Below are 26,342 nucleotides of genomic sequence, written 5' to 3' on the forward strand. Positions count from 1 at the left end.
TCCCCAGCATCAGGTAATCTGTTTATATCGGTGGTGATTTACCATAACTTGTTGCAGTTTCCCCACCTTTTAATTCATGGCTAGGACCTCGAGCAGTCCGTATGAATTACAGGGATATGCAAACCAGTTTTTCACTCAGCCTTGAGCTGAAGTTGCTGAAAAAGCAGTGCAGCACTTTTGCTCCTCTATTTTTATAAATAAAGTGTCCCTTTAGGTCACAGAGCTCCCCCGAGCGACATCCCTTTACGGAGATGACCCGTGCCTGCTAAAATATTCCAGACAGTTTTAGCACCTCAAGTCTCCCGCTGTGAATCACTAGACTCAGCACTTACCAGAACGTCCTGCTGTGGGGCCAAGTGCCAAGTACATTTATCACCATATCGACGATATTGTGCGTTCCTGTAAGTGGTGAATGCAGGTGCTTTCATATCCACTACCGCAATGCCCAGAGGTACAACGACCTCGCTGCAGTATTATTTAAAGATGTTCAAGAATGTGTTTTTCCTGTCAAATGTGATTATTTTTCCAAAGTCTACTTTATGTGTGACGCTAATGGTGGTGTGGTGCTTGTGTTGACCAGCAGGTGGAGAGGTTTTCATGAACTGTTCTACCCTGCAGCCCCCACCCCTGTCCCCCCCCCCCCCTGTGTCTGTTCCATGCTGCCCGTCATGAGAGGAGTTCCTGCACAAACTTCATTCCACTCCACAGAGGGAGAACATATGTGGGAGCCTCACCAGACGCAGAGCAGAGAGTAGACAAAGCTCTCAGCCTGGACTTACTTCTGTTGGATTACTTCTCTCAAGTCAGGGTCTGAGTGCGTTTGCGTTGTTGCATCAGAGTGTATGAATGTGAACGTTTGAGTGTGAAGTGTAAGTATAATTTTAACTGCTTTAGACATGGATACATCCTTTGCAGTGAGCCCTCTTCTCCTGGCCCTTCTGCTCTCTCTTCATCTGCACTGCCACCTCTTTGTTTGGGCCGCAATGGACTCCTGCTCTGATGAGGAGGGCGCCCTAAGCCGTTGCATGCCTAAGTTTGAAAACATTGCCTTCAATCACACTGTGGTGACATCAAATGTGTGCGGCTCCCCACCTGAGGACTACTGCATGCAGACTGGCTCAACGCGCTCATGCCACCACTGTGACGCATCAGATCCGGATCAGAGCCACAACGTCAGCCTCCTGACAGACTTCAACAGGAACGAGGAGCCCACGTGGTGGCAGAGCCAGTCCATGTACTACGGTGTACAGCATCCTAATTCTGTCAACATCACCCTCCACCTGGGTAAGAGCACAGCTGCGTATCCTTAGTTCAGCATGACCCCCAGGAATCCTTCGGCGTGACTTTCCCCAACTTGCAGTGTAGCGTGTGGCCAAGCTGAGTGATCTAGGTCAAACATGTGAGTCCTCAGGGCTCAATTATGGTCTCTGTTCCTATAATGTTGTCTATAATGTCCTTTCTCCTTTTTAAAGAGCTCGAAAGCTTTTCATGAGCACTGCATTTGCTGTGTCCCAGAATAGAATATGAATATCAGTAATAGATTTAGCGCTCTACTGAAGACAGATGGTTTCCAGAGTCTAGTGATGGGGTTTCAGATCAATGCATGTTAGTCGTCCTCACACCAGTTGACTTGAGGTTCTGTACCTTTTTGTTTTCTGTGCAGAAAGTATCTTGATACATGACTTTGTGTACTGCGAGTCCATTGATGGGGAAATCTTTAATACAAAGCAGCTGTGTTTAACAACACATGATTTGTATTATTCAGTCATGGCTCTGAGCTGTCTTCATAAAAAAAAACCTCTTTGGCCCAGACATGGCTTAGACTTGGAGTGTTTGTGAGCACATAGCCACAAGGGCATGTCTGAGCATTTGGAGGGATTTAAAGTGGATGAGGATGACACATACTTGCATCTGACATGCCGAGATAGCAACTGAGTGATGTTCAGTGCTGGCCCGAGTTTACATTCAGCTCACGTACCACCATGGAGTATCGGTGATGAACCCATCCGAATCTGGCTGCCACCATACAGTCGCAACTCACGCTGATGAGGCTTTTTTCTGTGGTTTTATTTGGGCCAGAACTCTATGCAAATACAGCCAGCACACACAGCCTGCATAGACACATGTCTCTGATTTGGACCAGGCCATGGCCAGAAATCCACCTTTTATGTAAACATTTTAGCTTGAAATCCACATTTTACATTGTATCACATTACAAATCCAACATTAATCTTCTGCCTCAGGCTCAATTCAGTGATTTCATGTCAGCAATCGTCAAGTTTTACCACCACAGACTCTACAGCTGACTGTAAAATGAAACAGAAGCCACTTAATATTTGCAGAGAAAGTCCAGGAAATAAGCAGCTGATAACCTGAAGTAAAAGCAGGAATAAGACTATGATAAGGAAAGGAGGACCACCTAAGGTTAGTCAGGCATTTACATAAAATGTATTTGGAATTCAAAAGATAAACTTACAGTGAGGTATATTCCATGAACCCCCCTGCACATTTTCCCTTTACTTTGAAAAAATGAACTTTTGGAAAGAAATCAGATTTGAAGATTTTGAAACGTAGTCAAAGGTTAGAGTTAACACCGTTATTAAACCAACACATTACAGCTAAATATCTCATTTAAAAACACACAACTTGCCTTGGTTGTATCACTTCACACCAGTAACATAATTGGTGCTCCAGAACTTTTCAGGAAACTATTGTAGCAAATAAGAATGATTTAGTTTTTGCATTTTCCATTTGCAACGCTTTTAATTGATACAACATATGTTGCAGTCCAAGGCACAAATACATTAAGCGTTGTGGATCATAATTGCAATTTCTTATGATATTTAGAAAAACGAGCCAAGCTCAAATGACTTGCTGGCACAAATTATGTAAACATATTGTTTCTCCAGCGTGAGGTGGATGGCAGTCGTTCAATCGGAACACTTTTCTTCTGTTGAGCACTGAAAAAGCTTCACTAAGAGGTACTCCTATAGCCTTTTCATGGAAAACATCTGAGCCAACTATCCCACGGTTAGGATAAGGAAAGGTTTAGGCCGGGGAAATGCTCGCTTACTGTAATATCAGGTAAGAAAAATAGTCATGGTAAAATGTGAAAACCATCATCTTAAATAATTAAACTTCACTTCACTTAGAACTGAACCTGGGTCTTTAAATTCAAAGCAAATGTGTAACGTGCACCACTTTTACCACGCTACATTATTCCTGTGTTAGTGATACAACTTTTTAGGATTGCTTCCTTCACGCACTCTTTTCCTTTGAGCAAATGCATTCGATTCACTTTTTTTGTACACTGCGTACATATTTGCATTTCAAGACATTCCTCATTTCACAAAATGTTATGAGACCAGCTTGAGCCATTAGCCTCATTATCCCATTACCATGCTGTGCAAAACTGCTGAAATAAAGTAACAGACCACATTTGTCACTTTAACTGAATTAAATTGTGGTGATTAATGTTACAAAGCATTAATACAAATCTTTCTATGAAATTACCTTCTCCACTCCATTTATTTGCTGAGCTGTGCGAGTGTGTGTGTGTGTGTGTGTGTGTGTGTGTGTGTGTGTGTGTGTGTGTGTGTGTGTGTGTGTGTGTGTGTGTGTGTGTGTGTGTGTGAGTGTGTGTGTGGTGGAGGGTCTAAGAAAGGGCATACACAGGAATTTGGGTCCCCTTGAAGAATATTGCTCTGGGTCCCCTTTATTATTGAACAAAATCTAAAATGGTAATTAAATACTAATTATATTTTTTGTAAAGAGTACCTACATCTTATAAATTTAATTATTCTCAGTTAGAGGTTGACATTTGCATTTCCTGTGCTGTTTAATATGTTTCAACCTCCTCTGGCTCTGCACATGCTAAACAGGATATTGTCCAAATACTGAATATATTACCATTAACAGAACTCAACAGCGACTTTCAGGCAGGTTGCTAATAAGCCTGCACTCCCACAACTTATAACAATTACTCCTCCATTTAATCTTAAAGAATTAGTTAAGACATGTTTGGAAATACGCTAATTGGCTTTCTTGTTAGATGATCAACACCACTGTTGTGTTTGTCGTTTGGATATGAAACTGGAGCCAGAGCTTATCATAAAGACTGGAAACAGGGGGAAACAGGTAGCCTGGCTCTGTCCTAAGGTAACACATAAAAAATAGTTTACCAGCTTCTCTAAAGCTCTATAATTAAAATGTTATATCTTTTTTGTTTAGTACGTTTCCTTCTGGAGTCTAGCTCTCACCACAGACCCTGTACTTCATCTGCTTGTCAACCTTCTTATCTAACTCTTGACATGAAGTGAATGAGAACATTTCCCAAAATGTCAAACTATTCCAGTCTTACATTTTTTTTTTTTAACTGTATTCAACATAGAGCTGTTTCAAATGATTGATTAACATATACTCACAGTATGAAAATAAACTTCCAGAGAGTTGACACTTTCTAAATAGTTTAGGTGCATTATCAATTATTTCTCAAAGTTAGAGACAAATATTTGTTTAGAATAAACTGCTGACATGGTGTGTTCATGTACCTGTGGGAAAACTCATAACTAGGACAGAAACATTCAAGAGTTTGTGCCCAATCTTTCCCATAAATGTGTGAACATGAGTGAGAATCTGCTACCCTGAGGTAAAATAATAATTGTTTTAAACCTAGTCTGATTTGAACCAATATGTGCTTGGATGAATTCCCCCCCTTCCTGTTTTAGGCTACAGGATAAGTGGATAGTAATTGGTGGATGGATATCTCCGGTCCAGCTATTTTGAATTTAATGCGATCTAAAAGGATTTCAAATTAATAGGGCTATAGTTTAATATCACCTTAAACTTGTAATAACTGCTTTTGGCCACTTGGGAGAAGCGAAAATAAACTTTAAACAACACAACGCAACGCACGGACACAAATCACCTTTTAAATGGATAAAGCGAACTGTTAGCAAAGATTTCCAATTTACACTTCCGGTATTTACGGAGCATCATTCATTTGGAGTCCTGTTTTTTGGCCACTTGGCGAATGTAAGTTTAAATAGTCACTTTATTTTAGGTTTATTTTTATATTTTTATATCCACCAACTCCTGAGTGAAATGTCTGGCTAGCTGCCAACTAAATGCTAACGTTACAACCTATTAACCAGCTAACGTTAGCGTTAGCAGCTAACTTAGCTAACGTTAACTGCCGTTGACAAGTCCGTTACAACGTCAACGGCAATTAACGTAGCTAAGTTAGCTGCTAACAACAAGTTAGCTGCTAACAACAAGTTAGCTGCTAACAACAAGTTAGCTGCTAACAACAAGTTAGCTGCTAACAACAAGTTAGCTGCTAACAACAAGTTTAAACCTGAAAACAAATAGCTTAAAGATGCTACACACCTCTAGATTCAAGAGGAACTTCAGAGGCAGGTGATAATCACCTTGTCGGTGTGGATTACAGTCGCTATAAGAATATGCTCCGTGTGTGTTTGGACTTTCATTAATTAGCCAGTTAAGACAGTTCCTGTTCTTTCTACTCTGTATGGAGGTGTTCCCCATCGAAGAGCTCTCCAAGAAAATGACAACAGCAGTTAAAAAATGTCATTTTTGACTGTAGACAAACTGTTATATCTCATGCTCTGAAAGCAAGAAGTGCCTCCATCAAATGGAGAATATTGATTTCCAATAGCAAGTAGATGCTAGGCTGTGTTTTGAGGCTTTGTTGTTTTATATTCTCCGGCTAGTTCTTTTCCTGGAGAAAGGAGCCAATGTTGCTCTTGCAGAGAGGTATGTTCTGCGTTGTCTGGAGGGGCTGTTATTCTTCAAACTATCCCAACGCCCACATGTCTGTCTCCCTCAGACTAAATTGACCTTTGCTCCTTTATGCTCTACTTCAAAACATGTGTTTTTCTACACCTCATGCTTTTGAATTATTCTTGCACTCTAAAAGAATGATGATAATGTTTTCATAACACACTATTTTATGTAATTGGACATCCCTAAATTGTGGATGTGTGGCATCCTTTTGGTTCATATGAAAGCTCTGTGAGCCATCTGGGTTGATGGTGGGGGGTGTCTTCGACATTACTGTTTTCTTTTGCCTCTCCAAACAAAACAAGCTCTCTCTGAAAGGGAATACAGACGAAAGCTGGGATGATAAACACAGCAGTAGGATGCAGAGACATATATTGCAGCCAGGTCAGAGTGGGTCTGTGGAAGGGTAGAAAGAAGAGGGGGAGTCAGGCTGCTTCAAGGGGAGTAAACAAAACATAATGAGGAAGAAGGGCGGGGGGGGGGGGAAAGAAAATGCTGGGCGGTTTGCTGGTAAGCAATTGGGGCCAGGTTTTCCCCACAAAAAAGACTTGGTGAGATGCACACGCACACACAGCACACATTGATGTCTGCAGCTGGTTCTCATTCAGTGCCGTCAAAGACAAGCAACATCCTGTCTCCGATGTAAAACAATGATAAAAGTCTGCCACAGTTGGCATGACACTCTCACAGTCAGATTATTGCCCTGCATATGAGACGCAATTCTCTGTAAGAGGCTATTCTATTTAATTTGTAAACACTGAGACACAGCATGATCAGATAAAGATAAATACACTCATCTGTGTATTTGCGAAACACAAAAATCTCGGCTTGGAGTAAACAGATTGTAAATATTGAGTCTGCAGTACTTGTGGTGAGTTTGTTCTCGGCCTGTCTCGGTCCGTGCAGACGAGAGCAGCTGTGTTAAGTTGACACTAATGACTCAGACTCGGGTCAGACGCTCTCCGTCTCTACTCTTAAAGTCTGTGTCCAAGAAGTCATTTTATTAGTGTGCTTGTGCAGAACATGTACAGCTTTGGTTGGATTTGTGATGCTACAAGATTCTTGATCAGCCCTGTAAAGCCTGTGAATTCTATCTCAGGGTTTATTTAATCTTTTAGATGTTTTGTGTTATATGTTACTTTGCATGGTTAGGATTCAATAGCTAAAAGCCCCTCTATTGTGCTCGCATAAACTCTAATGAATACATAAAGTATGCACTCCTGAATCACGAATCACGAATCATTAAACATTATGCATAACAACATACAAATACCCTTTGCAATTAGTCTGCATTTCATCATGGGATATTCAACAAATGTTTCATCTTCTGCCTCTTTTATGTTTTTGCCTCAGTCCCAGCAGGGCTGAGCTCACCTCATGTAGGGAGTAAATGAAAGCTAAATGATCTCTGGGCTCCTAAAGGAAAGATACCATTAGAGTTTGCTGCAGAGACAAGAGACGAAGCTGCCTAGATCTGACTTGGCAGAGAAAAGCCACAGATGTCATTATGACCGTACCAGTCGATGGCATCCCTGTATAAATGTGCAGAAATGCTGAGACTTAGTGTCTAATGATGCAGAAGAAAATCCCCAAGAGCGCAATGAAGAAGCCTGTTAAGAGAGCTTCTACATGTTACTTCTCAGTCTGGTCTCAATATGACTTCAGTTTGTGTCAGCCCAGTGAATCCCTGTAAAGATGCCCAACATTCAAGAAGTATAACTCTGCAAGGCTTCCTGACTCTTCAGTGAGTAAACAATGGGAGGACATGACAGCACTCAATCAAAAAGAAGCATTGATTTTCTGTTTGCTGTGCGATTAGGGAAGAAGATGTGAACATTTCTGCAAAACAAAAGAATCAATGATTTTCCCTCTTCAGTTTTCCACACAGGAAACATCATAAAGCAAAATCCCTCATCAATTCAAGCCATTTGCAATACGCAGAAAAGAAACCAAATTGCATTTTTCCTAACCTTTCCTCTCATTTGATTAAACATTTACCTGGGAGACTCATCCCTCCACTTATTATGCACCTTCAAAATGACTTTACTTACATTTCTTCAGTTACAATGTAAGACCCATTACAGCGCAATTTAGTCAGAGCTGCTAAATCCCCCAACACCAAGTCAAATGACAATCTGGGTACGGTATATCTCCTCGCTTGCTGAGGATCTTCTTCCAGATGAGATTGTGCTCTGAAACCCATTTTCCTTTTTCACAGATTGAAGTCAAATCACTGTTTTAGAGGGAATACAAATCTATAAAAAGTCTCACTTTTCTTTCTCTCCGTTTCTCCCTGTGCACCAAATGTACCACTAATATCTTGCTTTAGATATAGGCCTATCACTCAACCCATGATATGTTTAGTTCTATGCAATACTCCTCATTATACTCATTAGTGCTTTGGATGTTTCACCAATCACTTTTCTATTGATTAGATTTGTCGCACCTCAAATATTGCATCGGCCTACGTTCTTTCCCCTGTGACTTTGCACTCATTGGCCTTTTTGTCCTACAGTTACATACAAAAAAGATGTTTTTGTCTCTTTCCCTTTGACCTATGTTTCACTTCTGGGGCCCATTATGATCTGGATAATGAGAAAATAATCCTGGGTGTTCGTCTCCTCTTGCAGGAATGACATTAATTGACCCTGCAAAGGGGCATGGGAACCTCAGCCTGTCCCCCATTGTTTTCCTTCTTTCTATAATGCAATTATGTCTTTTTTCCCCCCTGTGCTCCTGGGACCTAAACTATCACCCTACAGTATTTGTCTCTTAAACAACCAGCGCTGATTTAACTGCGTAACTACAATGGATGTTCCAACAGTAATTCTTTCACTGATTCCATTCACAGCTAATCATATCTGTTCCCCACAGGAAAGGCTTTTGAGATAACTTATATACGATTGAAATTCTACACCAGTCGCCCGGAGAGCTTCGCCATCTACAAGCGCACGGAAGAGGATGGGCCCTGGTTGCCTTACCAGTATTACAGCGCCTCTTGTAGGAAGACCTATGGGAAGGATGCCAAGGCTTACATTCGCCCAGGAGATGATGAGAGGATGGCCTTATGTACAGATGAGTTCAGCGATATCTCTCCTCTGACTGGAGGAAACGTGGCTTTCTCCACCCTGGAAGGACGGCCCAGTGCATACAACTTTGACCAGAGCGTGGTGTTGAAGGTGAGGGCACATTTTGCAGTGTATGTTTGTATACGTATTGTTGACATGGCTGTTATTAGTTCCACTCAAAGTGACCAAAGGATCACAACTAACACCTTTAATCTAGTAAAGCAGATTTTGACTGTAGCAAAAGAAAAAAACAGATACAAAATAAATAATGCAGAATGAATACTTCTTGGAAGAGACGGATGTTTTATGTAGATTAAACATGAAAAACATTTAATAGTTTGCTTCTTTTTTTAATGCATTACATTCCAAAACCTTGATGCCAAACGGGATGTTAGTGTTGACCATTCCAAAGATGTTTTGCCTAAACGTCTGGGAAAACTGTGTCTCAGTTTGACAATGTAAACAACTTTCTTCAAAAGAGGGTTATTATATCATAACAAAGATGGCATGTTGGGACGTGGACTCCCACCACGTTAAGCGCACACCTTTACACAAACAAACATACAGCGTAGCTATGCACATATACATGCACGCCAGTGTTTCCCCTAGGTTTACTGCTTTGGGGGGGTGCTGGCCATGCGATGGGGGGGGGGGGCAGTTAGTTTCCTCCGCACAGACCGTAGGTGTGTGCGCACGTCAGGTGCAAAGCCCCGCCCTTCACAAAACGGAGCGAAGGACAGAATGTGAATGTGCAAAGTGAGCTGTGAATATAAAAAATAAAAAAAACACTACAAAATAAAAAAAACACTTTGAATTTCAGGGGGGGGCACAGCGCCCCTCCAAGACAATGGTAGGGGAAACACTGCACACCTTCCAGGCTTTTTCAAACAGCTGAAGGGACTCTAATGTTATGTTTAGCTCTGATTAACATTGATGAAGCTTTGAGAGGGCTGTGCTGAATTAATGGCAGCCTCATGGGGGAGAGTGTGGGAAGGGTGGGCACAGTGAAACATCGCTAAACACGGGTAAATAATAAAGCACTTAATGCAGCTACTGCTTTTTCTTCCATGCATGTGCTCCTCCTGGGTACTTTAGGGAAAGACTTTCCCCATTATTAATTACAGAGGATCTAAGCTGTCATGTGTGTGAATATATATGTTTGTTTCAAAGTCTCAGCATTGCTTTCAGTAACTGATGATCTACCAAAATAAAAGTAACCTTGTCAAAACGATTTATGTAAATTAGCTAATTAGAGCAGATATCCTTCAGGAACATCTACTGGATACAGAAATAATTCTTCTATTTCTAAGCAAACATGTGTATGTGCGAGCGGAAATGATAGCTCAGGATATGATATTGAGATTGTCCATCTTTAAAGAAAAGTGGTATTGGAAGAAGACAAATCACAATCTAAATGTATGAATATGACTCATCAGCAGATTCAACAGCAACATTTATCCTGAGACAGTTGCTGATTTCTTTTGTTCAACTTTAAAATCTAACTGTGTATTCAGACGGATCACAAATTGAATTTCAGAGACAGCGAGATTACGTACGAAGTCAATGGAAACAAACGGTCTCGTGGTAGAATTCACATCACAATCGGATTTATTGCAGTAGGTTTTCACACACAGAGGATTAGCCTTGGTGCTTTTGTGCATAACAATATACAGAGGAAGAGAACATAAATAGCAAGTGCTGCAAGAAATATAGAATAGAAAAATGTACAATACATCTGTTATACGGTTTTTTGCAGGCATGTGCAACATACTGACCAGGGAGTGTGAAGAAGTTCACAATATGAAAAGTGCAATATACAGAGATAATAATCTAACGGGGATATTAGTCCAATTAATGACGCAAGGCAAAGATTTGCTTCAGTATCTGTCTGACCGCATGTCAGGGCCTCATCATCCAACCGAGTCCCCTATAAATGATGTTTACATCCTGGTAATTTGTCAATACTATTTAAAGGCAAGGCTAAACTTTACGTATATATTATATACGTTCAGTGGCATCGATTTCCGAGGGAAGGAGGTTTTAACCTGCACAAACCTTGTAGGAATGTGGTTAGCGTGGGTGATGGGCATACTAAGTGCAGCAGAGATCGGAGTCCTGTGTGGGATTAGCTTTGGGCAACAAAGGCACAGTCGGGTAAAGTTAGAGAAAGATCACGATTTCTGTCAAATATTGATGAAGTAATGACGCCTTGTTTTGCGCTTGAATTCACTGTGGAGGGTGTAAATATTTTACCAAGAACACGATCTTTCCTTAACCTTAACCGCGTGCTTTTAAAAATAACCATGAAAACATTAATCATGCTTTAGTTGCTACAAGCAGAATGGACAGAAGACAAATGCATGGATTCTGAATGACCATTCTGCAGCTCAATGGGTTTATTCCAAAACATTTCCTCATTATATTTGTAAGAAGTGTAACTGAGGAGGAATTATGCGTCTCTCAAAAAGTATTCGCTGATGCAAATATAAAAAAAGTCATTCCTAGTAAGCATGAGGAAACGGCAATAATATATTAAAACAACGTAAATGACTCCAGCAGGAACAACCATGAATAATAAACCTCAAGTTATTGTCTCAGTAAAAGTTCCACCACCGCCTCCATAGTGTTTCACAGGATGTTGACATACAGGCCTCCCACTGCCCGAGCGTTTTCATTCTGGATACTTCTTTCCACTGTCCCTTACAGTGCTATCTGCATGTTGCTATTTTTATTCCCTGTCTCTACTACTACTACAACAACAACAACACCCTACCGTGTAGTGAACAGACAGCTTCAACAATAATCTTCACTTATTTCCGGAACTTTATGGCGCGATGATCAGTCCTGTCCGCCTCATGTTAGCTAATGATAACTCGTCTTCTGTCTGACCTTTCTCCTAAAATGTCGTGTGGAAATATGTCTGGCAATGAAAGACAACCACCTCAGTAAAGGAAGCTGTCCTCCTCCACATCATTAAATAAGATAAGTAAGGGTGTCTTTTGGAGGATGTGTGGAGGATGCAGTGTAACCCCGCATCACCATAACCTGCTCCCAAAGAAAGTGTGTTTCAACCTGCTATTTCTGCAGAGTTGCAGATAAAGATTAGGATCTCTATTATTATTAGTATTATACTTTGTAGAATTAGATTCCAGTGGTGACTGCGTAGGATTGTTTCCGACTTGTTTGATTTAAACATTTCCAATAACTCATGTTTTGAAAAAATATAGATATTATCATTTCCAAAAATCATAACGTTTTTTATGTTAAATGAAAATATTCTGTTTCAATCCATATTTGTTGGTGTTTATCCTTTAAAAAAACAACATTTTCACTGCAGTCAAAAAACAATTTGCTCTTCTGCTTGCTGCACACAAAGGCAGGCACACACCTGTATTAACGGGCGGTCTCATAGCACCATGAATGCCATTTATATAACCACAATAACAAAGAAAATCTATTTTTTTAGAGTGATGATATCAGAAAAGATGACGACAGTCAAAAACCTCAATAGAAGCTTCAAATGTAAAAATAAAAAAGGCATTTGGTGCGGCCCTAGAAGTCATCAAGTTGCTCCACCTGTCAGTATATTTGCAGTTTAATGTATTTGATACGTTATAAATCAATGTATAGATGATTTAGCGAGGCTAAAGCACACCCGAATCCCAATATTTCTCTGGGCTCACTCTTGAATGTTGTTAAACTCCGCTATGAAATATGTTGTTTAAAATCTCAGTAAAGTGAAGCCTGACTGAGAGCAGAGAAATTGCTTTTTGTCTACCATCGCAAGTATAATTGAATATTTCTTCAGAGGAATTCCCTTAAACAAATTACATTTAGTTTTGCGAATAAAAAGCTGTTGGATTTAAAATGAAATTGTGTCATGATGAATAATAGCGCACAGTACATCGGCTGATTCTAATAGTTTATAACTGATGAGGATTTATTGTGATGGCATCATTGTTTAATTTGCACTCTGAAATGTACGATTTCCAAAGCAGAACAGTGTGATGCAGCTGACAGGCCCTTAGGGCTACATATGGTATCTCTGCCTGCACACATACTTTCCCCCCCCCCCCCCCCTCCCCTGCCACCCTTACACACACACGCTTTCCGTGCCGGATGCTGTCTACTCATAAAACCTCCCCTCCCATCAACCATGACACTTTGAATGGGTGACATCTCTTCAACCTCCCACTGAGTAGAAAGAGGCAGCTTTCCTCTAGAGTGATCCCATTTTAAACTGGGAAAAGATGGAGGCTGGAAAGACAGTAATGGTGAAGCCATAGCAGCTCTCAAGCATACGCTAAGCTGCACTAAGGAGCAGGATGGAGACATTTTCTCCTCATGTCTGCTATGTGAGGTCCCCCTGCGTCTACAACGAGTGAAAATAGAAATGCACCATTGGATTAGCTTTAATGTTTAGTGCACATTGTGTGGAAGACTACTTACAGTAAAGTGACATAGAGTCGCATGAAAGAACAATTTACAAGTAGGACTGGATTTGAAGCTGAAGGTCCAGAGATCCTACTCCTATCTGTCTTGCAAGGACAACAAAGAAAGGAGCGTGAATGAAAAAACATTTATGTGGCTTAGCAATAGTCACTTAACCCACTGTCAAAAGAAGACCTCTCCAGAAGTTTCCACAAGCACAAAGATGTTCTCTTTCCGAACCATTATCCTCTGCATCGTTCCTTTTCCCCTGCTCAGTGTGTTTCACTTTGCCTTTCCTCCTGCGATAGTAGTGCTACTTCTCTTTTTGCAAGAGAGCGGTTATAAAATGCTTACAAGAAAAGGTAGCAGCAGCCTGGTTTTCTAGTTCAGATATTATAAAACTGTCCTTTTCTGATTAATCTCTTCACATTAGTCTTCTACCGCTGTGCTATTTGGTCGTCTCCATCTAGCTGATGTATCATTCTGGACAATAGCAAACTGGACCCGAGGTTTGTAGGACATACAGGACTGAGCCTGGTCTCCTGAAATATTGTAAAGTAAAGATATGTTTTCAATTGGAAATACATGCTCCATGCATGAACAGAGCGAGAAATACATTTTACGGATTATGTAGGATTAAGGAATTAGGGTCCTAAAGATTATGCGGAGGGATGGGTAGAAACGGGTAGCCCGAGAGTCAACAATAGCATCCCAGGGCGTTGGCGTCAGTCCTTGTGGAGAACACTTCCACTGTTTTCTTTTTTTGTTGTCAGAAAACTTGCCCAAACTAACTGGACTAAGATTCCTATAAACCCCACATTTAAGGGTTCAAGTTTACGTGCTTACATTTAGCCGTTTGTTCCTTCTTTGTTTTAACTTTCCAAAGAAAAACCCCTTCAGTTTGCTGCTGCTTGCTGCTATCACATAACTCAGTGCAGGTGGCATGTAATTCTGTCCACAACACACTGAATGTATCCCATTCAATGATGTACACTGGAAGGTGTAGAACTGGAAGGTGTAGAACAAGACACTTTTGGTTTTAGGGATTCTTAGCACTGAGTTGTCTTATTATGAGAGTAAATCACTTTGTCAGTTGCAGTGTTTTGTACTGTGCATTGTAAGGTGGTATCACACTTTACGTGCAACGTAAGAGAATGTACTAAACCAAATTCTCAAAGTGATTTAGTCACACAGCTTTGGTCCAGACTGAAATATATCTCATGAACTATTAGATAGATGTTGCATGGTTCCTCCATGATGCATCCAAAGGATCTGAGTGATCCCCCAGGATGCATTGTGCTAACCTTAGTGACCATTTCACTCCTCTAGCGCCATCATCAGCGCAAACGTTTCATCCAGTACTTTATTATTTAACCAAAACACCTACAAAACTAACATTCCTATCATCCTCAGCTATACTTGGTTTTGTGCAAATGTCCAAACTCCCAGAAAACATTATACCTTCTATACATCAGCATGTTGGCATTGTAATGTTAGCATGTTGATGTTAGCATGTAGCTCAAAGCACCGCTATGCCTCTACAGAGCTGCTAGCATATCTGTAGACTCGGTAGTCTATAGTTATGCTAGCAGCTCTGTAGACTCAATAGTCTCTAGATATGCTAGCAGCTCTGTAACTCAGTAGTCTATAGTTATGCTAGCAGCTCTGTAGACTCAGTAGTCTATAGTTATGCTAGCAGCTCTGTAGACTCAGTAGTCTATAGTTATGCTAGCAGCTCTGTAGACTCAGTAGTCTATAGATATGCTAGCAGCTCTGTAGACTCAGTAGTCTATAGATATGCTAGCAGCTCTGTAGACTCAGTAGTCTATAGATATGCTAGCAGCTCTGTAGACTCAGTAGTCTATAGATATGCTAGCAGCTCTGTAGACTCAGTAGTCTATAGATATGCTAGCAGCTCTGTAGACTCAGTAGTCTATAGTTATGCTAGCAGCTCTGTAGACTCAGTAGTCTATAGTTATGCTAGCAGCTCTGTAGACTCAGTAGTCTATAGATATGCTAGCAGCTCTGTAGACTCAGTAGTCTATAGATATGCTAGCAGCTCTGTAGACTCAGTAGTCTATAGTTATGCTAGCAGCTCTGTAGACTCAGTAGTCTATAGTTATGCTAGCAGCTCTGTAGAGGCTATAGAATTCCACAGGGATGTTGTTCATGTTGATCCCAACATTGAACCTTTGACTTACCTTGGATTTACTATTGTACTTGTAGGTTAACGTTTTAGCTATCTACAGTAGCATATATTGTACAATATATATATTTTAACAGAAAGAAACAGGGCATCTTAGTAGCTGTTGAATCGTATTCACTGATGAATCAGAGTTGTCAGCACTTCCATTATAGCAAAATACCTGTTCTGGCTTCTGGGAGTGGCAACGCTGTTCCAATAAACACCCGCATGACTCAGTCGATTGAACTGGTTTTTCTTTTTACACTTCAGAGGACTCATCCAAAAAGTCTTCAGTCTGTTTGTTTATCTAAATGAGTTTCATTCCCAGGTGTGTCTGTCCCCTGTCTCTCCTCGTCCACTTCAGCAGCATCACAGCTTCCACTCTCTGAATGAGGAACAGCCACTTTTGATTTTGGTGTCTGTTGTTCTGTGTATGGGGAACCAGTGTGACCTGCCGGATGGAAAAAAATCAATATATTAATGTATTTTATTGATTTAAAAATCAATATATTAGTATTAGTAATGTGAGGAACAGTATCCAGTCTGTAGCTAATACTATTCTATAAGATGTAATTCTACACTAAACATTATGTAATATTATCTATTCCAGGACATCAAATCTTTCCTGAGGTAAAATGTAAATTACGATACCATAAAGTGTTGAATTATTTATTTTCTGTTTACAAAGTAATTAAGATCACTATCAAAAGTCCTCAGATGTCATATATTCAGATGTGGAAACTGCGGTTCCACATGAAATAAATATGTAGAGGGAAAAATTATTTCTTTTTTTCTTGATGCGTCTACTGCATCAGATTTAAGCACCACTGAAGTAAAGACAGACTATAATATTAATGAGCAGTGTTTGTTGTTGCTGAATACACATTATTGAATTAATGGCCGCTCTTATGGAAGCAATTAAAACATTTTATTTTACTCAAAACAATATGAATTACCAGCTAAGCAGGTTATTATATAATATGCTGCTTTAATTAAATATAAATAATTACATCTTAATGCTGTCTTCGCAGATGTGCAACTTTCATTTAAACAATTAAATCCTGCAATTTTAATTAATGTACGAAACTATAAAAGCCAAGTCTTTCCTGTATTATCTATAAATGCGCACTTTTTTTCCTTTACCTGTCACAATAAAAAATAAAAAACATAACATAAAAAACTTTCATAACAACAGTGAACATTGACATTTCTCATTAACCTGTTGAGCCTTTCAGATATTTTTATTTTCATGGTGAGTCCATGTAAATAAAAACACAAGGGTGAGCAGAAAGGACGTCTTAGTTACATTCAAACCTTTTGTTTGCTGTATTTCAGTATGCTTTGGATGACATCGACCCACTGATTATAAAACTGTGGGGATCAATAAAAGCCAAGAATACATAGATTGGGTGGCAAATCTCTCAACAGACCTGCCAAACAGCCCTCCTCCTCCCCTCCACCGCTCCCTCGCTGCCCTCCTCTTAAACAACAAGATGAGAAGACCCGTAATTGACTGCGATCTGTTCTCCCATTAGAATAAAAGGCGGATCAATTGCACCATTTCTTTCATTAAATCTCTCATTTTCTCTCTATTTTAAGGCTGATGGCACAGATGGGTGTGGTGAGCAAAGATAAAAACACATCAGCCATCCTCTTTGATGCAAAAACAAAGTCGGTGGACTGTAAAATAATATTATTTTCCAAGCAATGCATCATCAAAAAAAAAAAAAGATTGTGAAGCATACTCTTCTTTTAATGGTGATATACTGATCCCCGCTTGACCTACTAAAAAAACAAAAATATGCAACTGAATACAAGGGTCGGGGGTTGAGAGCAGTTCCCACCACAGCACTATATCCTGAATATAAGATGAAGGATGTCGAAAGGAGCGAGGAGAGGAATGTACATGCACGGTTATATCACCTATTGGTTTTAAACAATAAACACAAGCCCTTATGGCTGACCCACACTTAAGACTTCTCAAATATAAACAGATGTTGAAATACGACACACGATTAACGACATGTAAGGAACCTTTTCAGCTGGGTTTCTGGGGGCTTTGCTGGGACGGGGGAATCGGCTTGATTCTCGTGCGTTGTGTACCCTGCAGAAATCCAAAAAGCGTCCTCTTTTTCAGTTGTGTAAATAGTTTACAGTGTTCCACTTGGCATCTTAGTATCATGCATCTGTTAGTGCATGTATTAGAAACAAACGATGGGACAATTAAAACACATCAGTCTGTTGATCAGGTGTACTGATGTCCAGATTTGAGTTTAGCTACATTTCTCCAAGCTGCAGATAGTGTCACCACAACACTGCAGGCTGCTGTAATATGCAGCATTTCTGCCTGCGTGTGAGTCCTGTCCTCTCCAGAGCCTTTGCTGCTGACCTTGTGCCAACATTAGGGGTCGCTGGTGAAACCCACCTAAATGGTTCTGTCACAGGGCGCAATGTGATGCACTGTCAAATGTACTCCTATATAGTTACTGTAATTCTGTGCACTACGCTGTCAATACCAACTTTCTCCAGAAGATTTTAGTTTATGAACTATATGCTAAAATAATGACAATGACAGCCGCAGCTGTACTTAGTGTTTGGTGAGGATTAGCAAGTGTTAGCACACTGACATTGCCAAACCTGGTAAATATTACCTGCTTTACATCAGGACGTTAGCATTGTCATCGTCAGCATGTTGGTTTGCCGATGTCAGCGTTTAGCTCCCATCACTGCTGTGCCTCAGTACGGCCTCACAGAGCCGCTGGCAGGGCTGTAGACGAGAACTCAAAGAAAACATATCATGATACATTAATTATGCCACAGTCTGCAATATGTTTTTGTAAATCCTATTCTTATTTTACTCCACATATTAAGTTCACATCTGTTGTCATCTATGAGTGTGGGAATCTTGCACACTAACACTCCCTGAAGAAGTGCTTCAGCTTCAGATGCCTCTTCATTAAGGCAAACCTTGTGTGAATATGATTATAATTCCATATACAGTACAGGTGTGATATTGACTGGGAGGTGTTTTGTATGGCTAATGTGGGATAATAGTAATAAATGGAGCGTCAGATTTTATGAGCCTTTTCTGCTTTCAATGATGACCTTACATTGTCGCTGTTACGACTTGACCTTTTCTCCTGTCGCGTTGAGGTAAGACAGCTGGAGGACACTGGAACACCCTGCGGTTCGGTGTCTGGGATTGAACTCTTTTATTCCTCAGAATGCAAACCCCCGAAGAGCTCCGGCTCAAGCGGAAGAGAAGTAGTCAGTGTTGTGATTGTAATCGCAGAGTATCCTCAGTGAAAACACATTTATAAAAAAAAACGAGCCTCACTCTCTGATTTTGTGAATGCCGTTGCTCAGGCCGAATGTGCTTCTCATAAAGTTAATGTAATCAGAGTAAACGCCCCAAGCTCTTACTGTCTTTTTTTTCAGCATTGTTTGTAGCAATATAGCATTTCTATAGACATGAGCAGTGATCCAGTTACTGCAGTAAAATCATACCCTGAAGGTTCAAAAGAGGCCACGGCCTGCTGTGATTTGTCCATCTGACTGACTATAAACCACAGAAAAGAGATGCAATTCAAGTTCAAAGTCTTTAAGTGTGTGTGTGTGTGTGTGTGTGTGTGTGTGTGTGTGTGTGTGTGTGTGTGCATATAAAGAACATTAAGTCAGGACTGTATAAAAGCCACTCTGATAAACCTATATTTAAAAAAAAATGCTTCAGTGGCAGAATTATAGTGTGGACGGATCACTTAAGGAATTAATCTGCTTAGAAATCACATTTATCAACTTGTGACATAAATACTTGGCACTCTTATCGGGGGTTAAAATCACAGTTTCTACATACCGATTGTCAACGGAGCATATCATGATCGCTGTTCCTCTCCGTGGTATGACAGTGTGCCATTTCCTCTGCATATGGCTCATACAGACCCATGCATATTTCATGAGGCTTAAAACAGGAATTGCATCCTGCCTGTTTTATTAGCATTTTAATCCCTTTGCAGATTTAATGCTTGTGCCTCAGTCTGAGGAGCGCATAGTTTCAATATAGAGACTTCACACGCTTCATTTGCTACTTTTAAAATATATCTCCTTTTTTCGTTTTGATAGGTCAAAGCAACATTTGGTGACACTTAAGTGCACAGGTGTTGTTGCCTCATGTATGTGTCATCTGCATAAATATAGTGATGCGTATTATACCAATAGACCTAATGCGTTGTGTGTTCACTGCCAAATTATTTTAATTTGGAATAAACAACACTCACCTTGTAACACGGCATTTAGATGTTTTCGCTAAAGTAATGGTTTACTTCAAAGAGGGCTCTGTTGTCAAGTTTGTAAAGCTCTCTTTTTTTCAATAATCACGCTGAAGATGAAAGCTGCTTTTTGAATTCTAATTTAATTTGTTCAGTCATCCATTAAAACGGTTTGTCTGTCTCCTGCCACTAGTCCAACTCTCTCTCTCTCTCTCTGTCTCTCTCTCTCTCTGTCACTCTCTGTCTCTCTCTCTCTCTCTCTCTGTCTCTGTCTCTCTGTCTGTCTGTCTCGCTCTCTGTTCTCTCTCTCTCTCTCTCTCTCTGTCTCTCTCTCTCTCTGTCTCTCTCTCTCTGTCTCTCTCTCTGTCTGTCTGTCTGTCTGTCTGTCTGTCTGTCTGTCTCTGTCTCTGTCTGTCTCTCTCGCTCTCTGTTTCTCTCTCTCTCTCTCTCTCTGTCTCTCTCTCTCTCTGTCTCTCTCTCTGTCTGTCTGTCTGTCTGTCTCTGTCTCTGTCTGTCTCTCTCGCTCTCTGTTTCTCTCTCTCTCTCTCTGTCTCTCTGTCTCTCTCTCTCTCTGTCTCTCTCTCACTGTCTGTCTGTCTCTCTCTCTCTCTGTGTCTCTCTCTCTCTCTCTCTCTCTCTCTCTCTCTCTCTCTCTCTCTGTCTCTCTCTCTCTCTCTCTCTGTCTCTCTCTCTCTCTCTCTCTCTCTCTCTCTCTCTCTCTCTCTCTCTCTCTCTCTCTCTCTCTCTCTCTCTCTCTCTCTAAAGCTGTGTAGCAAATTGGAGCTCCGGCGTTGAATGACAATGAGTAAAAGGGGAAAAATACATATTGAGGCCACAGTGAATTTAAGCAATTAAATTAAAAAGTTATTAACTTTGGAATGAGGGACACTGCTTTCTTTCCCGTCAATGCCTGCAGACTTCAGAGTTCAAGGAGACAGACTGAAACAGACAGAGGGGAGAAGGGAAGGAGGTAGTGACAGAGGAAGAGAGGGGGAAGAAGGTGAGGGTGAAGGTCATGAGGCCCTGAGCAGAGATGTGCAAAAACTTTGCCGTGTGCTCTTGCACATGACTTTGTGCGTGTGCACCTGCTCGTTTGATCGTTAGCCTTATTGTCTCAAGCAAAGGACTGGCTCATTGCCACTCTCAACGCCTTAGCCTATCCCTAAGTCAGCATCATTGTAGTATTGTGCGGCCAAATTCCAAGGGAGCGAGAATCAAAGTTAATTAAGCTTTTGCTGTGGTTTGCAAAAGCAATATGTAATGGGCTGACTACTAATTAACCCTAAGAATCTGCTTCCGTTCAGTGCAGTAAGTAATATTTGGAACTACGTCTGCTTTAACTTACACACTTAGCACTTTCCTACCAAGCATAACTAATAACTCTCCCATATAATAATGGTATCACAGTCTATGATACATTGATGTGTAAGAACTTAAAAATGCATTTAAAACATTTTATCATCTGCGCGTGTTAAAAGCACGAGAGCTGGATGTTAGCGATGCAGAACCAGTGTTCAGAACGGCCCCTCATTAACGGAGGCATGAATCTCGTGCTTTCTAACATTAATGATCATCAGTTTTGTGCTTATCATTTATTTCATAATTTAACAAAAGGTCAAGTCATGTCCGTTGTGTCCTTCCTTTGTTATTTATTGCTTGCGTTGAATTTCAGTCGACATTTGATCACATAAAACATTTTTCTTCTTTTTAAGTTTCCCAGATCTTAAAGCTCGCGTTAATGTTTCAGGTGCAAACTTTAGTCATGATAAAGAAATCTTTCCCTTTTGTTTTCCACAGTGTTCCTTCTAATTCACTTATTGTGCAGGACGCATGTATTATGATCATAACATGAGAAGACATTATGCTTATTTCACATATAATGCCAGGAGATCACGCTCTGAGATAACCGGCACTAGACAAGTACAGCATGGATGACAATGTAGAGAGGATGAGCAGTCAAAGATAATTCCTCTCCCCTGTGTATTCTGACCGCTTTGTTCTATTGGAAGCATAATTTCTCTTTTCTATTTCCTCTCCATTTTCAATGATGCCATGTCCAGGTAGTGTAAAACAAAATGAAAAATGAGCATCTGTTTTTCATTGGCAACTTGCAGTGCATCAGGGTTATTCAGTGTCTTCCAAACCCCATTAGCTAGTAGAGCCATGTCAAGCAGGGGCAAAGTCGATAAGTCAGGGCCGGAACAATAGCACGCCGGCCAACTGCACTCAATTCTGCAACACTGTAGTTATGGTTACTGCAAAGTAACAGCCCGATAGCCCTGAATGGGCTGCTAAGGCGCAGAACTGTCTGGGAATCCTGAAGTGCACTCCAGCTAGCGGGACAGTGCAGGGAAGAGGCTGGCAGAGGGAGGGAGAGGAATACAAACAGTGAGAGGGCATTACAGGTAAGAACACTAAAGATGGGATGAGTTACGACTGCAGAACAGTCTGCGTTTTACTGAAAGGGAGCCACCAGGTGGCCTTGTTAAAATCAAATGTCTTCTCGCTTTAAAATGATTTGGTAATTAGATGTTTTTTTAATACGCATGAGTGCACATTGCCGAGTACATCAAAGCTCTACTCTGAAAAGTATTTTCTTACTGACAAAGCTAACACACAGGTGGCACTGAAGTGCAGTAGTCATGCTGACAATGCAAGGGTTAAACCAATCAGGAACACATGTGTATTATATTCACACCAGATGTTCCCGTTCGGGGCTGTGACCTCTTGATGCCTCTGCAGGCACAGATGCAGGTGGTCTTAATCCCGAGATCCTTTCCTTTGAAACCGGAGGATGGTGGTCGTGCTGACAGAAGAAGAAAGCCCCTAAGAAGCAGCTCTTTTAAAGATAACTTAGTTTGAAACTTTTACTGCAGTGCTATTTTAAGCCGAGAGAGATCACACTTGGTACCTGTGAGGAGAGCCTGAGAGGGCTCAGGAGTGCCATCTTTGTTAAAACGAACCAATTAAGCCACTTTCTTCACTCGCTGAACAAATAGTAACGCTACGATGAAGCTCAAGAAGGAAAATGTTGTTACATTACCTCAATGCTCATTAGGTACTCCACAGATTCTGCTGAGGCACTGCAGTTTAAAGGGAAACTTCTGTATTTGTACTTTATTTATTCTTTATTGCCCATGTGTTTGTGTGTAATGGGGGAAAACATATTGTAAATTGGTCCAGTGTTGAGCAAGAGCGCCGCAGCCACGAAACAGGCTGCAATGTGAATCTTCCAGACAATTATGCACCTTCAATGCAAGTGTTTGACAACAACATCAGAGGAGTCTCACAAGAGGATTAGTCCTCAAACACGTTGTTGAAATCAGCGAAATATTCAGATCTTTCAGATAACACTGAGCTACGCTTTCTGTTCTCCAACACAACAAACTCTTCCCGTCTCTCGTCCATCCAACTCACGTTTCCACCGCTGTCTTCAGACAACAAGTCACCTCTCCTGAGGTTTCAGGAGATTTCTCCTTGAGCGAGACTCGGTTAGACACAATAACAAACACACCGGAGCAAAGGTAAAGACACTTATAATAACAATGTGAGCCGGTCGGTGGCAAAAACAAGAACTCTTAGTACGCCGACGGTGCATTATGGGCCGTATTTGCCCGTTTCTCACCTGCCGGCTGCAAGATTCTCCCTCAATACTGGACCAAACAAATGTCCCCATTAGTCACTTAGACGCAAAAAACATGGGAAAATAGGATCCAGGTTGAAACATTTCCCTAAACAGGACTTAGGAAATCAGTCTAAAACAAGACTAAGAGTCTCCGAGGATATCTTAACCCACTTTCATGAAAATTCATACATCCCCTAGTTGTCAACACATTTCACTAAAAGCCATTAATGTCAAACTGCTAGTGGTGCTAAAGGTGAAGTCAAGGGAGAGCCATCCTCTGGGGAAATTGTATCACCTAGGGCCATGCCGTTAGCATGTTAAAGCTTCATAGGCTGAAAACCCAGTTGTATTTAACTATCTTATGGGCTTCAGCACTACAAAGTCCAGCTGTAGTGCCTGCAAAAAACATGAATGATTGAACACATGTGTTTTTAGTCTGAAGCCGATCCGCTCCAATCTCCTTCTCTCCTTCTCTCCCATTGCCACACTTCAAAGACACCTCTGGGGAGAAGCTTCAAAACATACAGCATTACAGACTTTTTCAGGACTTCATCAGAGTCCCAATCCAGCCAAGAAACAGGCAGAAAGTTTCTCCTCAGCTATTTGTTTTAAAGTTGGTTCTGTTCTCTGGTTCTGTCACAAGCATGAGATTCCGCACGTCTTTTTTGTTCTCTCTTTACCTGGCCTCACTTTTATTTTTTTCCTTCCCACTTTTGCGCTTCCTGTTCCTGCTTTTTCTCTGTTTGTGTTCTCCCTCTTCACTTTCTTCTCCCACCCTCGCTTCATCCTGTCTTTACCTTGGCAGTGGGCTCAAACAGAGGAGCTTAAATCATATCAGGGATGGGAGCTTTGCCACGCACCATCCATTATACTGAAGTAGTGCTGCAGTGTTGTCTCTTTTCTCATGTTTTTCCTCATATTTTGGCTTTTTTCTCCATTAACCCCCTTCTTTCTGCACCCCTCTTTCTCAACTCAATTTCGTACACCGTACTCATTATCTCCCTATTACATCTACTCTCTCCTCTGCTTTTACACCACTACCCCTGTCTTCTTTCCTTGATCAACCAACTCTCCAATTTGACTTCTTCTTTTCTTTGCTCTGCCAACTTTTGCTGTCTTATGTCCTCGCACCTCTTGCTTCTCTCAACTAAAGCCCACTTTGTGTTTCTCCTCTTCTTACTCCCTGTCTGCTTTCTTGTACCTCCAAGAGTGGCAGCAGCCAACACACTGACTGAAGGGGATAACATCAAATGCCAACCTCCCTCTCACCCTGTTGGCCCTGTTTCTTCTTCCCTACCTTTTTTCTTTTCCAGGAATGGGTGACAGCGACCGACCTGCTCATCTCTTTGGACAGGCTTAACACCTTTGGAGACGAGTTCTTCAAAGACGCTAAAGTGTTACGCTCGTACTTCTATGCCATCTCGGACTTCTCTGTGGGTGGCAGGTAAGAGACGACAGAAAACGTAATAGCCAGGATGTCACACTGCGTAGCCAACACTAAAATGAGTCACTTTAAAGTTTAACCTTCGAGGCATTAAACTGGTTGAGCCAGAAACTGAAAAGCTTTGTGGTGTCCAAACATATTTTGTTTTTTTCTGCTTAAATAATTTTCAATTTGAACGCAAACCCCGTCTATTACAAAATGCATTTATGCAATACTATTTGGCTTGCCAAATATGTTTTGGAGGAAACACAGTTGTTGCCTGAGGAGGGGGGGGGGGGGGGGGGTCTGGGCATACAAAGCACATATTTTGATGACAGAGCCAAGGGTTTAAGTTCTATATCTCACATATTGTTAGAATTAGGCTCGTACCTAACCAATTGGTTAAGGTTGGGGAAAGATTATGGTTTTGGTTAAATGTTAAAGAATTCATTACGTCCCGTCTGGTGCTTCAAGTTAGTATTTAACCAATAACACAATCTTTTTCAGATGCATTCAGTTTGCAGATATGCTTGACAGAGCAATCCACACCTTTTCTGTAGAAGCTGTATGCAAAGAAAATCAGTTGCTGTCTCTGAAGTTGCCATCTGATGAGAATAAAGCAATATAAACCGCCATCCTCCTTCCATTTCTTTTGCTTTATTACTCAAAGTAATGAGAGAGGACGTGGTACCAAGGACCATACTGCACCTTGGCGCTTCAGATAGAAGTGGACGATTAAGTAGTTGAGATGAAGCCTTCACACTGAATATAAATCCGATCTGACACATGTCATAAACACTTAGGATCACTGCAGCGACAGGACAAATTACCCACCAATGCCACAACACCTGGGAAAGAGACCCACATGACAACATGTTAGCCTTGTGCTTTTTGTACCAGTGCGCATGCCTTTACTCCTCAGTGCTACACAAGTGGGCCAGTCCGGCTCACAGATGCTGTAAGAGACTCCTCGTGATTTATACAGAATGTCAATGCAACTATAACCCAAGGTGGACTGCTATGAAAAGAAAAGTGCTCGAATCGTGCTGGCAAAGAGCCACATGTAGACAAACGTGCTGTTCATGCATCTATTCATTCTGGTATAGCATCCCTTTTTGAAGTGCACATATGCTGCCTGTACAGGTCACCTCCCTCCTATTCAGTTGGAATTATCACAGCTGATGTCTACTCTTGCAGAAAGATCTCATATGTGGAATGGAAGCGCTTTGGAGTCACTAGGTTGTTGTCGTCTCAGCGACAACAGAAATAACTGGGTCTGAGCCTCAGGCAAGCATGCGTCTGGATCTGCGACAGCTGGCTAAATTTGACAGAGCCTGCCACTCAGCGACAAGTCCCCGTCCCCTATCACAGCCACTTGACAAAACCCGACGACACTGCCAGGAAATATTACACACAGGAGGGCGTAGCTGCCACCACGCTTCAGTTGAAATAATAGGCTTTCCAAATGCAGGGAGAATGGAAATGAGCAGATATTAGCTATGTGGGTTTTGAAAATTGACTTAATAAATCCTGTTTATCTCAT

General features: G+C 41.1%; 1 protein-coding gene across 1 annotated transcript in view; it reads left to right on the forward strand.

The window, feature by feature from the left end:
• Positions 1 to 710: 710 nt before the first annotated feature.
• Positions 711 to 26,342, forward strand: part of lamc3 (laminin, gamma 3) — a 91,678-nt gene continuing 66,046 nt past the window's right edge. Inside the window, 3 exon segments of the mRNA XM_029445218.1 lie at positions 711 to 1,284; positions 8,677 to 8,981; positions 24,690 to 24,820. Of these exon segments, the coding sequence (XP_029301078.1) occupies positions 897 to 1,284; positions 8,677 to 8,981; positions 24,690 to 24,820 (824 nt within the window). The 5' untranslated portion in view covers positions 711 to 896.

This window comes from Cottoperca gobio, chromosome 12, assembly GCF_900634415.1.
Source record: "Cottoperca gobio chromosome 12, fCotGob3.1, whole genome shotgun sequence".
NCBI classification, from domain to species: domain Eukaryota; kingdom Metazoa; phylum Chordata; class Actinopteri; order Perciformes; family Bovichtidae; genus Cottoperca; species Cottoperca gobio.